This window comes from Charadrius vociferus, unplaced genomic scaffold, assembly GCF_000708025.1.
Source record: "Charadrius vociferus isolate BGI_N301 unplaced genomic scaffold, ASM70802v2 scaffold385, whole genome shotgun sequence".
Classification (NCBI taxonomy): Eukaryota; Metazoa; Chordata; class Aves; order Charadriiformes; family Charadriidae; genus Charadrius; species Charadrius vociferus.
In genome coordinates this window covers 2,526,774-2,549,998 of record NW_009648925.1, presented here as the reverse complement: position 1 = coordinate 2,549,998, position 23,225 = coordinate 2,526,774, and the positions used below count along the sequence as shown (strand labels likewise).

Below are 23,225 nucleotides of genomic sequence, written 5' to 3'. Positions count from 1 at the left end.
TGTGATACTCATAATCACCACCTTAATATGGTTATGAAGTGTATCCTTTTTTCCATAGGTTGCCATGTTTTCTTGCACACAACTTAGGTCAGGTTAGAGTTCTGTGCAGTAGATTTATGACGAAGTAGAGCTATTTCAACTTATGATAGAAAATAGAGAGGAGCAATACGTGTAGCAGAAATGGTAGAAATGCAGGTTATCGCTATCTGACCAAGCATCGCTAGCCCACTTGACAAGGATGAAGGGCCCATTGGTCAGCCCTGTGGCTGCTCCTGGAGCCATACAGTGGCAGTGTAGCACTCTCTGCAGGTACCTGATGTTACTTGCCTCATTATCAATTATCTGCTGGGCCTTAACAATTTTATAACCCAAAATCTAACCAAAGGAAATGGTTTTAGGACTGAACTACCTAATACTTACTTGTGAGAGGAGAACAGCTGCCTTGAGTTAGTATTTCCTTAATGGAGCTTGGGACCATCAGAGCCTTCATTACTGTGTGACCTTTTAGCAAACCAATAGTGAGGAATCATTTTATTTGTTCAGCTGAATACTAAGAACTCCTTTGCTTATTAACCTATAAATTGCCACAGCTACAGTTTCCTTTTGAAAGAGGCAAGTTAAAATATATCTGTGCCCTATCTATTTGGTTTCCTGTTTATGAGTCATATTCCCAACCGTTTAGTGAAATTGGGAAATATATTGATTTTGGCCTGTAGTTCATCTCCAGTCTGGTCCAGATTTCCTTCACTTTCATTTTAGTGCATCTGAGACGACGGATGATCTCATTACCAAAGTGCTCTCATTCTTGTGAATCAGTCGAGATGTGGTTGCTGCAAGACACCTACTGTAGCTGTGGTTAAGTTCTGCTGACATCGTAAAATTGGTCAAGGCTGTTACATGTACATGTGTTTGTATTTTGATATAATGGCTCATGGAAACACAAAGTCTTTTAACTGTCTCTATCTATTTAAGTCTCATTTACCAGGGATTTCTGCTTTATATCATATACACCAAGGGTTTGAATGCCAAGACAATGAATCGAAGTTTGAGGCCATTAGAGCGGAACAATTCCAAATGAGATGTTCTGTGAAGTGCTTTAGAGTGGAAATAGTATAGATGAGTGATTCACAAACTCTTTGTTATTAAGATCCTGCCCAAGACTGATTTCCCTTCATTTGGATCCCACTCATTTCCTACAGAAACTACAGAGCTTGGATTGCTTACATAAAAGTAATAGCAGAATAGAGTTGTGGAGATCAGTTTTAAAAAAACTCTCTAATGCAGTGCTTGCAGCTGTTTGCCTTCCCCGTCAGCTTATTTTATCTTTGTATGTTTTATTTCTTTTTTTGATAAGCGTTTAACTTGACCTAATTTACTCTCAGATACCCTCAAAGTGTCCCACTACATTTTTTTTCCAGATTTTTTTGAAGTGTATTTATTCCTTTTCATGTGCTTGCCATCCATCCACTTTTGCTGTTTGGCGTTAGATTTGCTTCCAGATGAATATGCCCAAAGGATGAGGGGAAGTAGTCATTTGAGAGACACTGAACATGTTTGGTTTTTTCCCCAATCTAATGTCGCAGAGCTCCTGGAAACCTGATGCAGTTTTGAACACGGCTAAAATTAGCAGAAGGTGTCCTTGCTGGTGGTTGTGTCTGTGGCATTAAGAGCCTCTCAAAGAAGCTTTTACATCCAGAGATGTAAAAGATTCACTTACAGTGTTTTGCCTTTTGAACTTAAAAATCTTTTCCAACGTAACTTGATGGGTATCAAGTAATGCTTTAAGTCTGTTTTAGAAACATCAAGGAAGGCATTCTGACTAAACTAAACCAGACAGAAACACTATGTGGCACAGAGCTCTTGTTTCTTAAGGAAGGCTGCACACGAGGTGCCTCCCTTTTTATTTTTCCTGTAAGGTCTGATTTTGTACTCAGTGAAGGTGGCAGTTTCAGGGTATGAATTTTAGAAGAACTTGGTACTATTACTTAATTTCAGAGGAGTCATATGCAGATGTAGCCTGTTTTCAGCAAATTGGAGTCAAATGTGGGAGTTGTTTCAGAACTGTGGTGGTTGCTGTGTTAGGCAACCCATGCCTTGCAGTGAAATCCTCCAGTGGCAAGTGGCTTTTATCTAAGTTGCTGTCAATGTGTTTTTGCTTTTCCTTTAAAAAAAAAAAAAAAGGTTAGGATTTTTAAAAGAATCTTTGGAGATTTATTTAACTCCAGAATTATTTAATCACCGCTTCTACAAAGTTGATAAAATCTGTAATTTGTAGGAAATGTCTGTTTAAAGCTATCTTTTGCTGTTGGCCTGTCTGCACATTGCCAGATAATGGTGAATCTATTAATACAGGAAATGGTCAGAGAAGTGTCTCGGTTGCTCTATTAGCAGCTTCTATACATATTTTAATGAAAAGGTATTAAGCACCATATAAGTAGGAGTCAATTTGTGAGTAGGTCTTGTAAACCAGATATAAATGTGTAAATGCTCTTTTCCAAACATTTCACAGTCTACTTCCAAACCAGTGACACAATGAAAGGCTTTGCAGGTGACTGGGTTTTGCACTTAGCCTTAAGAAGCTTTGGGTATGCAACTGAATTTTTTTCTTACTGTATTTAAACAATACACACACAAAAAAGAAGAGGGAAAAAAAATGAAGAGAAAAACATTACTATGGAAAAAGCTGATGCAATCCCAAATGAGGCCCCTAACATTTAAGTGTTAGACTTTTGGAATTAGAATGGGATTGTTATTTAAATTCTTTCAAGTAAAATTTGCTAGTGGTTGTGTGCTAACTGGGCCTGGAAGGGGGGTGCAGGAGCCCCACAGTGAGTGCCTGAACCCACACTCTGGGGTGGCACCACTCAGGGATGGCAGCAGCCTTCGTCAAGAAGAGCTCTGTAAGCATTGCTGACAAGATGTCGTCCATCAGAGCCTGACCTGAACTGCTTTACCCTGAATACTTTTGAGTCAACAAGACAGTAGTACAGAGGAATGCACGTGTATCATTAACACTGGAAGAAGCCTGGCTGCTGTCGGTTGTATGGTCCCTCTTACTCAACCTTGTTGCCTATTAGCTTTTCACTAATCAAGTTGCTTTGTTTTAAGACTGGGGTTTCCAATGATTTTATTACTATTTAGAGATCTGGACATTTGTATGAAATCTGCATTAAAACCTTTGTGGCAGGTTATGAAAATTCCAGCTCAAATGAAAGTTGTTCCCAAGAGGACACTGTCATGCCCTGATTATATTGCTTGAAAAAAAATAAAATCTACTGCATTTTTAGCACACATACTCAGTATTTTCTACACTCTAAATGGCCCAATTCAGGATATATCACAGCATATAAAATGTGAAAGCATGTCTTGCTTTATGATGTCCTCACTTCCAGTCTTTCCCAGCAACAGTGATCCTTTGGTTAACTTCAGCTTTTGGTACCATGTAGTTGGTAATAACGTAGCTTTCTTGTCTGATGGATTATAGAAAATGCCAGCCAAAAAGATTGCCATATGATAACCCGATTTCTTTTCCTTTAAACCTTTGTTGCATTTCCCACGGGAACAATAACACCTGCTGATGAAAGAGAGAAAGCTGACAAATGAAATCTTCCACACTGTTGTACTGAGCAGAATGTAATTTTCTACAAATTAGGGTCAGCTATATGTGTAGATGGTTCCCCTTTCTTTCTCCTAGGGAAAACTCATTTTCCTACCCTACAGGGAACTGAATGGCTATAACGAGGGTGATGCATGAGGTAGGGGTAAAAACCAAAACAACAGAAGATCCCTGTTTCTTTCAGACAATTTAATGGATCACTTCGTGAAAATGATGACACAAAAGGGAAATTACTATGTAGAATATTGCAGCAAAGTCAGTTTTGGAGCTTTGTAAATCACGAGCTAAATTTAGGGCAGTGATTGGGCAGTCAGAATTTCCTGTGCATCTGTGAATTGAATTCAGCAACTTTCTGGCTTTATTGGAATAATTTGACACCCACACAGGTAGAAAATAGGCTTTGAGACAACACAGCAAAGAACTTGCACATGTGTTCTGGGTGCTAATTTTCCAAACGTGTCTTAAAATAGCAGAAAATGTTGCTGCTTAAATGAATAAATACAAGCTTGATAGATTAATTATGTATATTTAGGATTTGATTCTGCAGTCATTACAGCATGCATGGCACATCTACAAATAATCTGAATGTCCCTGAAGCAAAGCCTCTTGACTAAATATAAAACTCAAGACCTGAGGTTTCTTCCTAGCTCTGCATGCAGGTGGAAACTTCAACTGCACCTTAACTCCATGTCAAATGAATCCAACTGTGTCTTTTCCCTCCTCACCCCTAAGCTCTGACTTTTGCATGAAAGAAACACAGGCACATGGACCAGAAAGGAGTTGCAGGGTCCATGGTTCCAGTTGGAAATTTGGAAAAGGAAGAGATCTTTATGTTTAATTTCAAACCTTCCTCATCATGCTTTGTGGTTTTGCCCTGCAGTGTTTGCACAGGGGAGCATTCCTTTGTGTGATCAAACCTCGGAAATGAAAGCTCTTTGCTATCCGAACATCCATATAAATACTTTGGGAGTTTAATTCTTCAAGCAGTAACTTCTTCAATAAGATCTTCTCCCTCTAAAAATTTATGTCATAAAGTCCTTATCCTAGGCTTTTTTTCTGCTCTGATTCAGCCTGAGACCACACTGGGAAAAGTACCTTTTCGTTAGCCAGGCTGAAGGCTTTTCTGATCGGTGACTACATAAACCTTTGTACTGAAGCAACCTTTCCATAAGCACATCCTTTCTTTACAGGTGCTTGGCTGGATCAGGAATGGTGAATCAATGCTGAATGCAAGCCTTGTCAATGCAAGCTCCCTCTCCGAAGCTGAGCAGCTCCAGCGAGAGCACGAGCAGTTTCAGCTGGCCATAGAGGTAACACGAATAAGTTAACTTTGTTTCTCCTTCCCAGGTGAACATCATACCAACAGTTATCTCTTTGGCATCAGTGGCAGCTTGCTTAAAGGAAGGGAAGGAATAAAAACTTTAGGAAAGTCAACTTAATCATTAAACTTGTAATGCAGCCAGAGGTTAATAGTGAAATAAATTATTTATCATCTGCAGCTAATTCTTCGGCTGTCAGGTATCAGCCTTTCCATTCATGAAAATGACATTCACGCATCTCCTGATAATTTCTTTGGTAAAAAAGTAAGATTAAAATTCACAAATTTATTTGAAAATGGGAAAAACTTGTAAAGTCAGTTTCTTCCCACATCCGTGATTTGCAGATCATTTCACAGCATTCATTTATGAATATCTTTGTTATTGGATAATGCTCTTGCATGAAATCTTTGTTTCATTCAACTCCCCTTTTGTTGACAGCAGAAGAGACATTCGTTCACGCCCACATTCCCAAATAACTTTACTTTGAAGAACAGGCAAGAGGGGTGATTTTTAAGAATTGCCTGCAAAACTGACTTTTGCTCCTGCTTGCCCTGGAGCAGCACATCTTTGACCTGGCCCTTGAAAACTAATTGTTAGCCAATTAATTTGCCTTATTCAAGGAGCCAGGACGTGGCAGGAGGAATAGCACCTCCTCTGGGCTGCTTTCTTTTGGATGAGAAGGTAGTGAAGGGCTATGAACTTCCCTGAGCAGGGTACTACAAGACTCATAGTTAGGCTCAGTACTTTATATATCTTTGTTGTTATGAACAAACGCGACGCTCACAGGGTGTACTCACTCTGGTTGCGAGAAAGAGGGGCCATTGCTTTCTCCTGTTCCTGCTTAACAAGGTGTATATGCTTCCCAGAGTATGTTAATTGTTACCTTTTTATAGAGCAAAGAACAATTTGGATAATACCTTTTTGTGGTTTACGTATATTTGAAAATAACCAAAACTAAACCAAATCTTAAATTAGGAAAATAATATTTCCATAATGGAGATTTGAAGAGATTGGGGGGGGGGGAGTTGTCTTTATGTCTTCTGGTAAACTTTAAACAGGTCAATATACATTATGATGTTGCTAGTACGTATAGAGTTCAGATCTCAGCTAATGACCTATTTTAATTCAGCTCCACTCACACTAAGGAAGGAGCAGCTGTTGCAGCTCCAAAGGGAAAAGGAAGAAGTTTTCTATCAATTCTGTATGAGCTGGCTGGTACCAAGCTGTGCTGACCACATCTTGGCAGCCATCACCAGACAGCGGTGGGGAACAAGACACCCACTGGCTATGTTATCGCAGCTTGCTGCCATTGGGGAAGTTCTTGTGTTTGGTGGTAAATGCAAATCACAGAGGGAGGAGAGGGTTATGCCACAGTAAGAAGAAAGTAAGTTTTCAAAGGGAGAAAACAGTACATTAAATATTTAAAGTGTTTAAAGCTCAATATGGGGAAGAAATCAGCTAAGCACACAGGGCAGACTGTTCTCTAAAGGCATTCTAGATGTGGAATTGATTTTCAGTTGAAATCCTTTAAAGTCTATTTAAAACAAGTATTACAACTCTAACATCAGTAAAGCAGCTGGATATTAAATTTAACCAGTTGTTCTTGAACATCTTCCTAAATGTTTCTGCCAAGTATTAATCCTTTTTTTGCTAATAGCTTTCTCTACATTGCATTATTCATCAGTGTATTACCAGATGATTTCAAGCTTCTTTCCAGGTTCAAGGATTAGATCATAAAAGTATCACATGAGAATTTGTCAGTAGCAGTTACAAATGGGATGTAGAACAGAGGAGTCTTTGGGAGATTTCAGGGCTTCTGTTCAGAAGATTAAAATCAAATATTTGACTAAACCATGCCTGAACACAGTTACTCAGGAGGCTGTGAAGGGCCAGGGGCTATTTTCCTCTCAGCTGCCCACAGAGGAAGGTGTAACCACCACTTGGTTACTGTGAGAGGGGCTGGTGTAGGCTGGGGAATGGGGCAGATAATTCAGTCCTGCCTATGAAGCGCCTACTGAGTAAACTGGGGAACAGTGGAGAAAATGGCTTGAGTACCCCCAGCTCGGCCCTTAAAGGTCCAATGTGTCTTGTAGGGGCTGATGTTTGTGATATAGTTCATGCCATTTAGTAAGGCGTCTTCGTGTCTTCTGGGGTTGATGTTTTGTATCCTGTGGACAGGGACAATTAGACACATGAGTAAAGCTGCTGATGCCAGTAAACTGCCTGGCAAGAGTCAAATTAGGGTGATTAGGCCCATAGTTTGCCAACTCTTTGGTGTTTGCTTTTGTATCTGCAGATCGTGTGGGATGCAGTCAGCACCGAGTACGGGCTGGGTGGGAGCTCAGCACAACTGCTGCCTGCATTGGGGTTGTCAAAATAGACCCACCAGGAACCCCACCCCGGGCTGTTGCCCAAGGGGCAGTAGCAGAACAGTGGAGCTAACCCGCCTTAGCCAGTGCTTGCTTGTCCCAAGCTTTAATAACATGTTGCAAATGCGTGTGAATAATTGAAACTAAAATGCTTTGCAGAAAGTAATTGTTAACTGAGGATAACTCTCTGAAAATGTTTCACTCTCTCGCATCTCCATGCTCACACCTCGCTTCACCTTTCTACCATACATCTGGCGCATCTATACAACCTCTCTTTCCTCCCCTCATACACAGTCCCTCTTTCATGCCACTTCCTTACAGAAGACACACCAGAGTGCCCTGCAGGTCCAGCAGAAAGCTGAAGTGTTGCTACAGGCTGGGCATTATGATGCCGATGCTATCAGAGAGTGTGCCGAAAAGGTGGCCCTGCACTGGCAGCAGCTGATGCTGAAGATGGAGGACAGGCTCAAACTTGTCAACGCCTCGGTGGCCTTCTATAAAACCTCTGAGCAGGTGAGCTGAACAGTATTGTATGTGTGCCATAACATATTGCTACAGTCTGAGACTTAGCTCCCAGTGTATAGTGGGAAGGTCTCGCAACTCACCAAGATCAGTGGTGCAGTCGCGCCACTCTTCCGAAGTGTTTAACTGTTCCAAATGCCTGCTCTGCTAATACCACTAAGGAGCAGTGCTCATTCTTCTCCCTTTTCCTTAAGTAATCCCAAAAGTAGGAAGAGTGTGGCTTCCCAAGTCAGCCTTGCTTGCCCTTAAAAGCAGCCCTTTGTCTTTTCACATACCTTTGCATGTCTTCATCCACACATTAGGTGCACACAAACCTTTCTGTCACCTGAACAGGGCCAGTGTTGAGCCCGCTGGTGATTCCCAGCTGGTAAACACCAATGTGAGTGCACTCCATGATGTAGCAGTGCTGGTAGGTGCGGGTTTTCTACTCTGACCCCGAATGCAGAGGGTCTTCTGCCAGCAAGGGATCTCACAGCACTGGCAAAATTAACTGAAAGGACATTTGCTCCATTGGCATAGCAACGCTAAGCCACGCATGGAAAGCAAAATTTGAACTGGTCAAAATTGTTTCTTTGACAACTATTGTAAAAAAAAAAAAAAAAGAGAGAACAACAAAAAAAAAATAGAGGGCAGCAGTTTCCAATAACTTTGATCTTAAAATTTTCAGTAAAGCAATGTAATTCTTGAAGGTTTGGGTTTTTGTAATTGTCCCCTTTCCAATGGGAAGAATTTCTGAAATCCCACCATTTTTGTTTCAAGTTCTCATGATACCAGAGTTAATTTTGAGGAATATAAATCTGCTTTTCCTTGAGAACTGCTTGCAATTAATTACCTGTTAGTTTGTAAGGAGTACTAGCCAGTGTTTTCGCTAGTAGTTAAACACCACTATGCTGAAAAAGATGCCAAGATATAAAGGGATTTCTCTTAAATCTACCTGCAACACAGACAATTACAGCAGTAACCATTATATGTTAACACAACTGTACTTCACTGCAGATGTCCATGAATTGCAAAACACATTCCAGTTTGCTGCTGGTATGGTGGGACTTTCATGCCTTGCACAAACAGGTGCCATTTATACTGTAGTCAGTGAGAATTAGTGTCATAGTGTGGATACTTGAATAGCCTTGCCTGATGTAATTTACTGCAGCCAGGCAGTTCGTGTTAGCGTGGACATTGCAGGAACCTGTGGTTTTATACAAAAAGCAGCAGTGATTTCCATTAAATTTTCTATTGTTATTATCACACAGTTAGTTCCTCAATTAGAAAACCAGACATGGGAAGTTTTCTTTTAGCACAACTAAATATATCAGTATGGAAGGAGATTATTTTTTCCTTAACATCAAGGCTGTAGATTATCCTTGGGCTACTTTTTGTGTCATTTGTTTAATGCGTTTTTAAGATTGTTTAAGATGAATTCATTCCTTATAATGAATGTCTGGCGCTGTGAAGAGTTTCAAACAGATTTACAGTCCCTGATGCATTCAAGATTGAAATGAATTACTGCTGGTGGAGGATTGTGAGAAATGAAAACCATTAAGGGATTCATTAGTGCTTTAGACAGTCAAATGTGCTGGCCAAAATATTCATAGCCAGTAATTTATCAAGTCAGTCTCTTCCTGTTTTCAAGCCATAGACAAGCATGCTGCAGTGCCCACCAGTTCATTCATTAGTTGTGTCTATTCAGCAAATGTTTAGGACAAAGATCATTCAGTCTCTGAATGCTCATAAACTCACTGCTGCAAGTAGTCTGTCGTCTTCTCTTGGGCTGCACGACTGATCTACAGTCCTTAATGGTCTGCTCCCTGACTGGATAACAGTGGATTGAGTAATTTACAGGATCCTGAATTCTCTGAGTATCTAGAAAAAGGAGCTAAAAGGGTGGAGAGACTGTCACAACCAGCCAAACTTTTTCATGCCTGTCTTTCCCAAGTATACTATGTTCTTAATATAATCGGGGGAGCCCTGGTTTTCAAATAGCCCGTTTTCTCTCTGACTTCATTGACAGCCCACTTTATATAAATTTCTGTCATCGTCTTAACAGAGAAATGATATTTGCCTGTGCAGGGACCATACTTTCTGAAAAGCTGTGGACCTCGGACAGTCCATCTACTTTCATTTTTTAAGTCACCAAAGTCCAGTAAAGTCCCAAAGTTTTCAAGAACTAAGAAGTAAAATGGAAATGCTTCTCTGTGCCTGAATAGCACATGGGGCACTTGCTCTCAGATAAATGTTTGAGGGTGAATGCTGGTTTGCGTCCAAGCAATAAGATGATTTCAGATTGTCAAATGCATAAGGTCCTTGAACAGCCTGGCAGCAGAGTAAGTTGATCAGTTCACCTCAGTTGACCAGTTTTAATGGTGAATAAGTTATATGAAAATGGCCTGCAATAGCAGGGGCAGGATTGGTGGGTGATGCTGGAGTCCCCTCCAAGACTATGCTCTTGAGCACGTAGGGTCCTCTGAATTATAACTGCATTCATATAGAAGTTGCGGGAGTGAGCGAAAAAAGGATGAACATGATTAGCTGGACCTCCATCAATAACTGACTGGATCTTGAGTAATCTCAGCAGTGGAGTGTGTAGGAAGAGCCATCTGGAAGAGAAGAGGAAAGTTCCAAATGGTCCTGAAAACTTTTCTACTTTTCTTGGTGTCTGCACAAGCCACTAAGAGTCATTCTCAGGATCTGCAAAGCAAAAGACTCAGCCTTGTCTGAAGCCACTGCAGACAGTTTCCAGGATGTGTTGGTTTATTTACTTCATTCCCATTATTCTGCCAAGACAGAAGATGCTTGTGTAAGCCCTGTACAGTGGAACACCTGCATCCACCTATTTTGCGACACTGATTTAATGTCTATTGGTTTCCATCAGTCTTTACAAAAACTGTATAGGGAGCAACTAACAAGCAGCTGAAGAGAATTAGTTCCAGCTTCAGACTTTGTTTCACTAAAGTATTTAAGCATGTGTTTTTCTTTAAGTATGTGCTAAGTCCCTTGACTTCAGTGGGATTTAAACACATCTAAAGCACCCTTCCGGAATAGGGATTGTTTCCTGAATGGTCCAGTGGGACCAACACTGACCCTTGCCTTGATTCAACCTTTTGAGCTTCCCCCCGGTTATCCACTGGAAGAGAAGAAGGATTTATCACCCTTAAACCAGATGAATTGCATCCCAAACAGTGGAGATCCCTACGGGTAAGAAGCACTGCTCGATCATTCTGTCCAGGGCCTGTTTCATACCCACTCATCCTCCAAGCCAGGGCCCATAGTCCAAAGGATTTAGGTTTGAAATATCATTGGTCATAGACTTTTACTGAATATGTTCCTCCTGATTATGATTGTAGGCAACTGAATTGTTGTGCTATGGGCATGTTTCAGGTATGCAGCGTATTAGAGAGCTTGGAGCAAGAATACAGACGGGATGAAGACTGGTGTGGAGGTCGAGATAAACTTGGACCAGCAGCTGAGATAGACCACGTCATCCCTCTGATCAGCAAACATCTGGAACAGAAGGAGGCTTTTCTCAAGGTTTCATTTTAGTTCTCGAATAAATCAGGAAAACTCCCCATTAAGTAGTCAATTTAAAGCAACATTGGTGATTTTGAGAGGAGGCTTTGAGATGTAATTCCAGTTCAGCTACTGGTTGGCTGTATACGCCCTAGGCCAGTTTCACACTGTTATAGGAGGGGTAATAAGCATTATCATCAATGCATATCTCAGAGATGTCATCAGGACTAATTAGGTGGTATTTGCATTGCACTTGGAAGATGTTAGTTGTTATGCTGGTTCAAAGTTCAAATTCTCAAAATTGCATATGAAGAGCATTATAAATGACAGGTATTACACAGCATTTTGGTGTTGGCTTATACAAACCATCCAGCATTTCAAGTTCTGTCCTCCAAGCCAATAACTATTAACAGCTGAAGCAATTGTGTCCCTGCAGGGCAGCATCAGGATGGAGACAGAGATTTCCTCCTGCCTTCCAGGTGCTGCTTTGTGAGAACTGTGGAACTGCCAGGCTGACAAGTCAATTGACAGCCAGCCTCCCACCTTCCACTAAAACTGATATACGACATGAAACTATGCTTGCAGGCAAGGCTTAAGAAATGATGCCTCTAGATGGTACATTCTTTGAAACAATGAGTACTTTTCTTGAGAGATGGGTTAGCTTCGGTTAGATTGAAAATGTGTGATGTACTAGCTCTTTACAACCAGTTGTTTTATTACTGTCATTAATTTGCCTTAGTATATAACTATCGCCCACTATATTCAAAAATGACTCATGTGTTTTAATACATTTATGAGGCTGATAGTTTATTAGCTGAGTTAATTGACTCTTAGCTGAAGCTCCCACGTTCCCGTGTGAAAGAGAACTTCTCCCTGCAAAAGAAGCAGAGAACTCCCTTGGGTCCCCTTTGTTTTCTTTGCTCATCTTTACTGATTCTTCTTGTTGGGGGCTGGTTTTTTTAGGCCTGTACACTGGCACGAAGGAACGCTGAGGTATTCCTCAAGTACATCCACCGAAACAATGTCAGCATGCCCGGAGTAGCAAGCCATACAAGGGGGCCCGAGCAGCAAGTAAAAGGTTGGTGCACTGGTGCAACGACAGCATTGAAGGTTTTGTTTGCTTCCCCCTCTACTGTGTGCTTACCCTAAAGTTTGTGAACATGCTGAGAAGGCGCCTTAAGTTTTGCAATCTGATGTCACTAAGAGGATACATAAGCCTGACAGCTTTAGCAATGGTAGTGAGGCCTCTCAGAAAGTGGTCCCTTCTCTGCTAGGTGTGAGTTCTTATATGGAACTCCGCTGATGCAATTTGGGGGTGGCGGGAAGGAAATGGGTTTGAAATATGGGCTCTGTCTGGCTTCTCTTCTTAGGACAGTCCATGGGAGTGACACTGTGCCATCTCCCAACATGTAGGGTGTCAGCCAAGGTGATCAGACACTATTTTTGCCTTAATATCTAAAAATGCATAAAAAAATAAACACAAATCAGATACAAGATCTAGATGTCCTGTTGCTGCTAAGCACTAGAAAAAAAAAAATGAAGTCCAAACTTATTTGTCCCTAGGATGGATCTGCTATTTTTTTCATCCCTGGAATCCTGTTTGGTGTCCTACCACATCAAACAGTCACCAGCAAAACTATCTGCCTGTAGTTGCTTTCCTTTGGGCAAAAGAGCACCATTTACAATCAGCTGATACATCTGAGATGCTTGAAGTGTTTCCACACCTCTGCATAATTAAACAGTTGTTAATGGGTGCCTAGCAATGCTGCAAGGTACTGATAAGAATGACCAAAGGGATTCTGCTGAAACAAACCATTTTTTGTTATTATTATTGGCTTTCTTACAAGCTGCAGAAAGATACAGGTTAAAAGCAATGAAGTTATTATATATGTGGGAGGGGTGGGAACTTTGCTTATGCACAGAAGATGAAAATGGTGCTACTGAAAAGATTATTTTCCTTCCTTTCTTTCAATACCAGTTCTTCAATGTTAACATGACTTTGTTCAACTTTTCCCTGCTACTGTGTCAAATGCTTGTTGTTGCTGTGGACTTTTGTTCCCTACAGTTGAAAATCACGGGAAAATTAATTAAATCCTGACTCAGCAAGCCCTTAAGTATGCACCTGATATAAGCTTTTGTGAGCATTCCTCACTGAGCTTTTTTGAAATTACTTATATAAAATTCAGCTTGTATACTAGTCTTTTTCTAAGCCAAAAGTGTAATTCTTATGCTTGGTGATTCTATCCACAGAAAATCTTTAGTTCAGAATAAAAGCACCATTTAGTAGGATACCTATTGTGCTTCCAAAGCGAAGTCATTAATACAGAACAAAATTAGTTTTATTTGGCATAAACTGTTTATGCAGAGACCTGATCGAGAGCACCAAGTCAAGATTCAAGTTCATTTTGTCGTTCAAAGTTCCCTCAGCAGGGACTGGCCGAGGTTTTGCAATTCACTTAAGTATTACAAATTTTTTTACCGTAATCAGCGTCGTGCTTGTAAATTGGGAGGGATACATCCAAATCTGTTTGCTGCCCCCAGTTTTGACACATAAGCAATGAGTATCAGTACATTCAGAAAGGGCTTAGGGTGAGAGAAGTTATTAACAGGTGCTGTAAATGATCGTAAGTCACTGTAAGTGGTCGAGAAGCTAAACTCAGTGTTTTAATACAAAAAAGCGTGGCTGCTGCCCGGGCTGCGTGTGCCTAAGCCCCCTCTAGTGGATGCTGTGCTTTAAGGATAAGGACAGGGGGCTGCCGTGCCTCGCCTGCCGAGGTACCCACCTGAGCTCCCTACCCAGCTGTGGCTGGGATGAGGCAGGCTGCTGCCAGCTGCATGTGACTTAGCTCACTTTAATTAGAAAAGCTCAGGTTTAACTAAGGTTTATGCCACTTATATAATGTAAATCTCTTGCGCTCTCTCTGCATTTAATCTTTTCAGTTAAACCCATGGTATTTTTTAAAGAGTTACATCACACCCGTTGATCAAGTTGATACAGTCTGGCTGAGCACTCAGGTTTTGAAGGTGAACACGTATGTGCTAAGGTCCAAGGAGTAGCAGGTCTTCTGCCAGTCTCTCCCTGAAGCTGGGTGTCTGTCACATTCCCATCACACAGAAAACAGTTTAGAGGACCAATACCAGGCCTCAACTCAAAATCGTAGCCCAGCAGTAACTGCTCAGGGAGCAGCACACAGAGGGTCACCAGGCAGCGCAGCTGTGTAAGAAACCTTACCGGGTATGTCAAACAGGGGGTTCAGGTCTGAATTAAATTCAGTCATGACCAGAGCTCATGCATGACAGTAGGCTTTGATGCCAAGTGCTGCATAGCCTGTGGCCAGAGCAACAGACGGAGGCAGTAAAAGGGCAACTTCTCCTATGTCAACCAGTACTAGACTCCTGAAATACACAACAGAAGAGAACGAAAAGACTATAAATCAGGTACCCCAGTGTATTTCCTGGGGTAAATCCTGAAATCTGTTCTAGCATCTTCTCCTTTACCAAATAACCCTGCAACTGCACTTTTCTGTTGTGTTGTGTTTTGTTTTAAAACAGCCCCTTTGAATCAATGCTTGTTTTTAAGAAGTACAATCTCAGGGGCTCTGCTCTTGCGAGTGTGGTCCAGGCAGAGGGAGTAAATTCAGCTTTTTATGGCTTATTTCTGTATGCACTCAGAATCATTAATCATACAGATATTTTCCTTTGCCCTACAGCCATTCTGAGTGAGCTGCTGCAGAGGGAGAACCGGGTCCTTCACTTCTGGACCCTGAAGAAGCGGAGATTAGATCAGTGCCAACAATATGTTGTCTTTGAGCGCAGTGCCAAGCAGGTAGTGTAAAAAACACACTTTGTCTTTCTGTCTGGCAGTGTGTCAATATTTCTTGTATTTGTGTAATGCCTCTGTGGGGTTCCTGTTGCAATCTCAAGTTGTATTTCAAAAGTGTAACATTTGAAAACTTGGCAAATGTAGATTTTTAAAACAATTTTAGAAAATTCTAAATCCCAACAGCAAAACTCAGTATTTTTGCCAGGTCAGATTAATTTCTGGTTTTGTTCACTTGTTTGAAAATAAGCGTAAGAGCAAATTTGTTTTATTGAGCTATTACTGAATGAAAAAAAAAACTGCTTTCCCTGCATGCAGATTTATCTGTATATTGGTAGAATTCCCTACATTCCTTTTTCTCCTAGAAAACATACAGCACCTTTTGTATTATCTCCCACCTGCTTTGATTCCTATCTACTTTTTATGCATTTCTAGAAAGTGTTTTAGTACACACTGGATGAAGTCCCAATGGACTTGATATCCTTTACTTGGCAGATTTCTTTTTCTTGGAGGATTAGTTCTTGAAATACAAAGACTGTTTTGTTTTTCCTTTGTGTTTTTTTGTTTTGTTGTTTGTTTTTTTTTTTTTACTTTGACAGGCCTTAGACTGGATCCAAGAAACAGGCGAATATTACCTCTCTACTCACAACTCCACAGGGGAATCAGCAGAAGAAACTCAGGAACTCCTGAAGGAATATGGAGAATTCAGAGTACCTGCCAAGGTAAACAGTGACTATAATCTAATTATGGCATCCTCCTTAGTCTATGTGTATGATCCTGTTTCAGTGCCTTAAATCTCTGTAATAATATTCTCTTGATTTTGTATTTTCCTCCTGACATTCCTAGCCCAGAAGATAAATGTCTTTTGAGAAATGTGATTGTTCATTTTTAGGAAGACGTAGGCACAAAAAGGAGGTTTTCTCCCACTTGGTCTGTACTGCTTATTTTTCGTTCTGATCAGAAGGAAGAGAAAGTCCATTTGCATACAAAGTTCACAGCAACCTGATGAGACATACCCTAATTCCATCCTCAAAGAATCATACAAGAATGGTATAGAGTAACTAATTGATCTGAACATATGCAAGGTCATCTTGGACTCCCTGTCTCTTTCTTCTGTCACTGCAACCACAATTTATTTCATTAATTCCAGCTGGGTTGATCACAGATGATCATTTCTCTCATTATAAATAATCTGCTGATCCCAACAAAATACTTTATATAAATGGGTTTGTAAACTCCAGAGTGGACACTTTTTAATACAAAGTTGCATTACCGAGAATCTATTAATTTATATGGAGCAATTCTAAGAAATCTGGTGGGGTTTACAGAGGAATGGTGATTGGATCTGCTTCAGACAAATTAATTCAAACCACAGGTAATTCACAGACAGTGAATCCACAGGGGTATTAACAGTCACTGATAAGGATCTAAATTGCAAAGTCGGACTGCAGCAAGACCATGGCTTTGGTATTATGTAGCTTCATTTCACTGTGTCCTGAAATTGATCTTCTGTAATCCTCAAATTCCTCATTAGGCTGTCCATACTTGCACAGGTTTGATTCACAGGCTTTGTGGTGTTCTCGTCCCCTTCCTTTTTCCTTAGCTTGCATGTTTGTGAAAAAGGGAGATAACTAGCAGCGGATGGAAATTAATTTAATCAGGCAGGACCCATGCAACATTCCTTTAACAGTACTCCTGGCCTCTAACCACCCATAATCGGTCCATCTGAAATCATGTTCCAGGATATAATTTAATTTTGATCAGAATAATCCTGATTCGCCCAGAAGTTTCCAAACAATTTCTACTCTTTACTTAGCCTAGGATTGAGTTTTTGTTCCTTATTGACCATTACTGACTGTTCCTTACACTGGTGCATCTAGTCTTGATCCCTAGGGCTCTAATAAATCACTATCCTACTGCTGACCTAGAATATTTTCACTGCCACGTGCAATCTGGTGAATGCATGTCACTCCCAGACTGATGTTATTCTCAAATTAAGCTGTAACTGAATGCCTTCCTGATCCCAATAACTTTCTGGCCAAACCAATTGTTTGGAAAGCAAAAACACCAGTAGCTTCTGGAAATGAAACACCCTTAAATTATAACAGGAAGTCAGATTTTTACTTCTCCATACCTATCGTTGCTTAAGTACTCAATTAATTTGTTACGATGACCTCTGATTCAGCTGTTAATTTATTTTGCTGGTGGAATTCTTTGAATTTAGTTTTGTGTTTGAAATCTGCTAGGTGTTTTCTGGTCTGACAAGCATTTGTCCAATTGTGGCCAGATTGCTGATAACATTAAGTACCTGATAGCGTGTCTCACTTCAGGCAGAGTGGAAAGTTCTCCCCATCTCTGAAAAGCAGTACCTCTGGGGTTACAACTGATTCTCCTTTTGGTTTTGAGGGTTAACATGTGTGTTACAGCTGGAGTGCAGTCTGTACAGTTGATATCTCAGTTTTTATAAGCATTTTGTACTTGAGTTGACTCAAACATAGGGTCCAGGCACCTTCAGTTCCTAGGACAGATTTGGAGTCTAAGCTAAAATTTATAACTAGCTCTTTTGTGCCAGATTTGCACAAAGTTCCTCAACATGGAAAACCATAGTGACTAAGGGGCAGTCAGAGCCCAAGTGAAGGAGAAGATTTCTGGAAGGTTTGGGTTTTAAGTGTATGTTCTGGAATTCAGACAGCCTTTAGTTTGTAATACTGTAACTGGAACTAAAAAACTAACGGGATTATATAGTAGGAGATTTTATAGTAGACTGGGAATTTGGATTTAAATTCTGTTTGTTTCTGAAACAGAGTAGTAGTGACTCAAACTCACTTTCTGGACAGATATGTGGTGTATTAATGACCTGCCTACACAGGTCTCCAGAACCACCTAGGTATCAATTCAGAGTAACTTGGTGTATTTTATGAGGTGTGATTTTTAAATCCTGTCTTCTGCTCCAAGGCTCACAAAAAATAAGTTTTTGGCTATGGGAAGGAGGCATGTCTAACTTCCAACATGTTTTCCTTATGTCTTTGTGTGTGTGGTTTCAAAACCTTGACTTTTTCTATCTCTTGTAGCTTCATAAGTGTCCTTATAAAAATGTCATTCCTTTCATGTTTTACTGGGCAAAGTTTAAAGCATCTGATTCTGTATAAGATGAAGTACAGGCACTCTTTAATGATGTATAAAAAATTGTGAGCTGCTTCTGACTGCTGTGTGAATTAAAAGCAAAGGAAATAATAATAATGCAACATAACCAAAGACTGTATTTTGGGCAGCAAACAAAGGAGAAAGTGAAGCTCCTCATCCAGCTGGCTGACAGCTTTGTAGAAAAAGGACATATACACGCCACTGAAATTAGGAAGTGGGTCACCACCGTTGACAAACGCTACCGTGACTTCTCTCTCAGGATGGGGAAATACCGCTACTCCCTGGAAAAAGCCCTTGGAATCAATACAGAGGTACTGTAAATCCATGTCCTGTTTGGGTTTTATACCAAAGCTGGAAGTCACAAAGGGAAGTGAAGGTTATGGTATGAATGCTGCAGGTTATCGTGTGTCCATTAGAAACACTTTAAAACCTAGCCAACCTACCTAGCCAAGCTCACAACTGTTTTTGAAGAGAAAAAGGGTTTTTTTATGGCAGATCAGTGATATGAGGAGACAGATGAAGATCAGGAAGACTTTCTAAACAAATGTTTGCACATTTTCCAGGAGACCGTATAGCTACTGGGAAGGCGGGGGAAACACATTATTTGAATAAAAGTCTGTGTTGCTTTTAGCATAAGCCATAAATCCGGCTCCCACACCATTATTTTGAATCAAACTCAGGCTTTGACTGTAAGTTTCCATTCTCTCATCCTTTAACTAACCAAAAAAATTGATCCCCAACCTCATCTCTGAGCTCCTTTAGGTGAAGTAGAGCAACAGAAGAGGAACAAAAATTAGAACCTCCTGCTATTCCCTGGCCACAGTATTAAGGGGCACTGCAAGAAGCAGAAATACTTAAAAGCATTTCAGTCAACCACCCTTCAAAATCGAGTATCAAAGAAAGAGGAATTAATTCCCTCACGCCCACAAGATACCTTAAATGCACTGTTCCTTGTAAGGGTCTCTAGTTTACACCAAGTTACACAGTCTGGAAAGGTGTTTCCATGGCAGAAGGCCATTGGAAGTTGGGATTGTCTCTGCATAGTGCCCTACTTTATCAGACTATTTATGAAGTCCCATACTAGGCAACTAATTTAGATGTGAAGGAGCAAGGTAAAATTTAAACTTTTGTTGTCAATACCTATTTCTAGATAGGAGTAACAGTGAGGACTATAATAAATCTCATAGTTGAAATTTTTTTAAGATTTCTCTCTTACTTTCTCCCTTCTCACTGTAGTTCTTCTAAATCTCTTTGAATTTCCTTCTTTCTGACATTGGTATCCTTAACTTTTTTTTTTTGTCCCTTCTTTTACATGATCTCATGAACATGCTGCATTTTGCACAGCAGTAGGGTTACAAGGAATTTAAAATCTGTACTGTCACTTTTTCTAGGATAACAAGGACCTAGAGCTAGATATTATTCCAGCAAGTCTTTCAGACCGGGAGGTAAAGCTGCGAGATGCAAATCATGAAGTCAATGAAGAAAAAAGAAAGTCGGCCAGAAAGAAAGAGTATGTCCCCAAACGTTAACGGTCTGCCATGACACATTATCTAAGAGTGATTCTATGATATTTGCATAACCAGAACTGACTACAGTCCTATAACTCCTTCCAGCTGTGGAGCTATTGAGATGAGTCTACAGGCATAGGGCAGAAGTTGTGACTTGTAGGCTAGAGAATTCTAGAACGTACAGGTTAAATATCTTTTGGTTTTAATCAGAAGTTACTTTTGGAAAGGGAAAGGATTGAGTCAAGCACTTTGATTAGACCCTGATGTCATGGCGATACTCATTGCCATGATTTCCTTCTGGCTGTATGTGAAAAGTAAAATGAACAAAAAAAAACCCCAAAACCATCTTTATATGTCTCAGTATCATCTAAACTCCAGTGACTCCAGAGTTAACTGGGTTAACAAGAGTTCACTCAAAGTTTAGGTTCAAATTTCAGTGGGTTTAGAACTGAGAAAACTGGAAATATTTCATACTAGAGGAAATATTTGGAGAGTTCTTGTTGCACTTAAATTTAGAAACAGTCTAATTTCACAGTATTTTGTCTCAATTTTTGTGTGAGAATATTCTGGAAAGCATTTGTATGTAAGGTCCTTCTCAGCCCTCTGAAATTGTCACTACAGTGCATAACCTTGATAAGAAACCATTTTTATCTTGGGGAACAGTGGTTACACTTGGTCTGTCTGTGGCACATTTCCAAAACATTGGGCATTTCAACTTTGAGATGCTCAGCCTCAGGCAATACAGATTTGGTTGCTGGGCTTCCTAGCAGTCTGGGTTTTCTCCAGTTGGATATGAAGCTGTTGAAGCCTCTTCAAAGTCGTGGTGTCTCCCAAATCCACCTGTATTGCCACTGAAGGCCAAGTTTCAGGGTGACTTGCCCTTGACTATTAGTTGGTGAATCTCGAGTCCTGACTCCTGGGGAAAAAAAAATCTGAGAAACTATTTTCAGTTAACTATTAAGGATGGGAATGTAGATATTAAATCACACCTCAGGGTTGCAGAAATACAACTTAATAAAATTTTATGCAGAAAAGATACTTAGAAAATAACTGTACAAGGGACTAGACTATGAAGTGGTCTCAATTCCTGAAGCTGAAATGTGCAAAAAGAGGCAGCTGAAGGCTTAGATTGGAAGTACACTGATTCATGGAGACAACAGAAGGATGTTTTGTTTTCTGTTCATTGTACAAATGCCTGTAATGTCCAAAACACCTGAAAGACTTTCTTTTTTTCAGATTCATTATGGCTGAGCTGCTTCAGACAGAAAAAGCTTATGTCAGGGACTTACATGAATGTTTAGAGGTAAGTTAAGGCCCGGGAAGTCTCGAGTATTTTCAGGAAGGACGTGGTATCCTTTGCAGTGGTGATGTTCACTGTACTGCAAAGGCTGACCTTGACAAGAGTCTGTGTGAGGGTACCACCATTGGTGGCTCACTGCAGAGCCATGTCCTGCTGGTGGTGGGGAGCTGGGTGGGCAGCAGAGGGAGCTTGTCTCCCACCAGCAGAACTATGCCCTGTGCTCCCCACGGGTGGCTGTAAATGCCTGCACCTCCAGGGACACCTAAGTGTGCCTTTATTCACAAAGCTGCACTAACCCCTGCAGAGTGAGAGCAATGTCCCGGGACTCAGTAAAGAGCAGTATATTTGCACGTTGGCCTGAAATTTGTTGGTTTCTACTCTTTATTTGAATCATGGAGCATTTTCTTAAAAATTCAAATCTATTCCTTTGGATCATCTCATGCTAGAGAAAGCTGGATTTCCACCTTGCCTAGCTCTACAGCAGGGTGTTCCTGAAGGCACTGTGATATTCAAGGCAAAAAGCAGAGTGTATTTCAGTGAAATCTGTCAGCTTTTACATTCCTGCAGTTTGAAAGAGGTTTTTGTGTATCTAATGCTACTGAAGTGGCAAATCCATCTTATCTTTCAACTGTTTCTGCCTGCAGCTTTTGGACACCATCAGTTGGACAGCAAAGAAGGGTGTTGTTGGCATGTTTCTGCTTTTTGCTCAGACAACTTCTGAGTGTCAGCACTTTGAATTTTTCTGTAGAGCTTTCTGTGACACTGGAACATTTATTTTTTTAGCTTGTTTGTTTAATCTCAAAGTACATAGTTCCCTTGTCAGCCTGTGCCTTCGGCAACAAAACAGGGAGATCTATTCTTTTTCACTGCATTTATTCACAAAGCTAAGAATTGCTGGTGTCTTCCAGACTTACCTTTGGGAAATGACAAGTGGAGTGGAAGAAATACCTGCTGGGATCCTTAATAAGGAACACATCATCTTTGGCAATATTCAGGAGATATATGACTTTCATAACAAGTAGGTTTTCCTAACAGTTCTGATAATGTTTACTGACTAAGGAAGCCAAAGGCATGTGTATACCTATACAGTGCACACAGGAGTGTAAAGTAATTGATCCAGATTTGCAAAATAATGATTGATTTCTTGTTTTGTTTCTTTTACAAAAATGAGTTGCACCTTAGTTTGAACTTTGCCTTCAGCTGATTAACAGTGTTAAAGCCATATCATACCAATACTTTGTGCTCTTATACATGCTTTCTGTCTCACAGCATGATATCTAGTCTGGAAGCTTGCCTGTCAAAAGTATGATCCCTTGGAGAACACAAGGGAGAAAAAAAGGAATGGTTGGCATGAGCTGGGTTAATCAATAGCTTTCCTGCCACTTCTTGGAGACTCTCTGGTTTTAATCTGTAACCAAAAGTACTCCCTCTTTTCAAGATAAGACTGTGCCATCAGATCAGCATAGAGGGCCTTGTTTCCCTGCTATAATGTGAATGCAATAGCAGTTATAAACTTAACATTTAGGGGTGCTGATTCTCACGAGTTCAGTCAGAATTTCAAAGTCTGTCTTTATGTTGCACATCAAAACCAAAGCAGTTTGAAAAACAAATCATAAAACCCTTCCTTGCTGAAGTTCTGGGAGTCTTCCAGTGGTTCAGCCAGATAAATGCCTCATCACATACAGATAAATATGGTCATCACATACACATAAATACGGTCCAGTAGAGATTGCCATATGCATGCTTTTGCGCAAGCAGCTTCAAAGCATACCAGGCTAGTAGATTCAAACTGCATAATACATTTAAAAGACCTTTAAGTAATAGATTAATTGACTTCCAGCCCACAAGATTTGCCCTGTCATATGGGTAAGTATTCTGCTGCCATTTAAATATATGCTAGGATCACCCAATTGCCTTACCACTTTCCCTTTCTTTGTGGCGCTGTATCTTCTTTTTAGTGACCCTGACTGATGCCATCTGATTAGTCTCCTTTTTGACTTTCCCTAGCTCCCAGCTGACACCCCTTCAACCCTCAGTCACGTCCCTCAGCTTTCTGCTGCTACCATTTGTCCTTTCTCTGACCCATTCTCCTCCAGCCTCCTGCTTCTGCATAATCTGTTTCC

The 23,225-nt window shown here is 40.5% G+C and overlaps 1 protein-coding gene across 1 annotated transcript in view; it reads left to right on the top strand.

The window, feature by feature from the left end:
- The window catches only part of KALRN (kalirin, RhoGEF kinase), a 359,509-nt gene that overhangs the window by 183,153 nt on the left and 153,131 nt on the right, over positions 1–23,225 (top strand). Inside the window, exons 16-25 of the mRNA XM_009887315.1 lie at positions 4,807–4,926; positions 7,626–7,817; positions 11,202–11,351; positions 12,294–12,408; positions 15,041–15,156; positions 15,750–15,872; positions 18,423–18,605; positions 19,686–19,804; positions 21,039–21,105; positions 22,011–22,120. Of these exons, the coding sequence (XP_009885617.1) occupies positions 4,807–4,926; positions 7,626–7,817; positions 11,202–11,351; positions 12,294–12,408; positions 15,041–15,156; positions 15,750–15,872; positions 18,423–18,605; positions 19,686–19,804; positions 21,039–21,105; positions 22,011–22,120 (1,295 nt within the window). The remainder of the gene's footprint in view (positions 1–4,806; positions 4,927–7,625; positions 7,818–11,201; positions 11,352–12,293; positions 12,409–15,040; positions 15,157–15,749; positions 15,873–18,422; positions 18,606–19,685; positions 19,805–21,038; positions 21,106–22,010; positions 22,121–23,225) is intronic.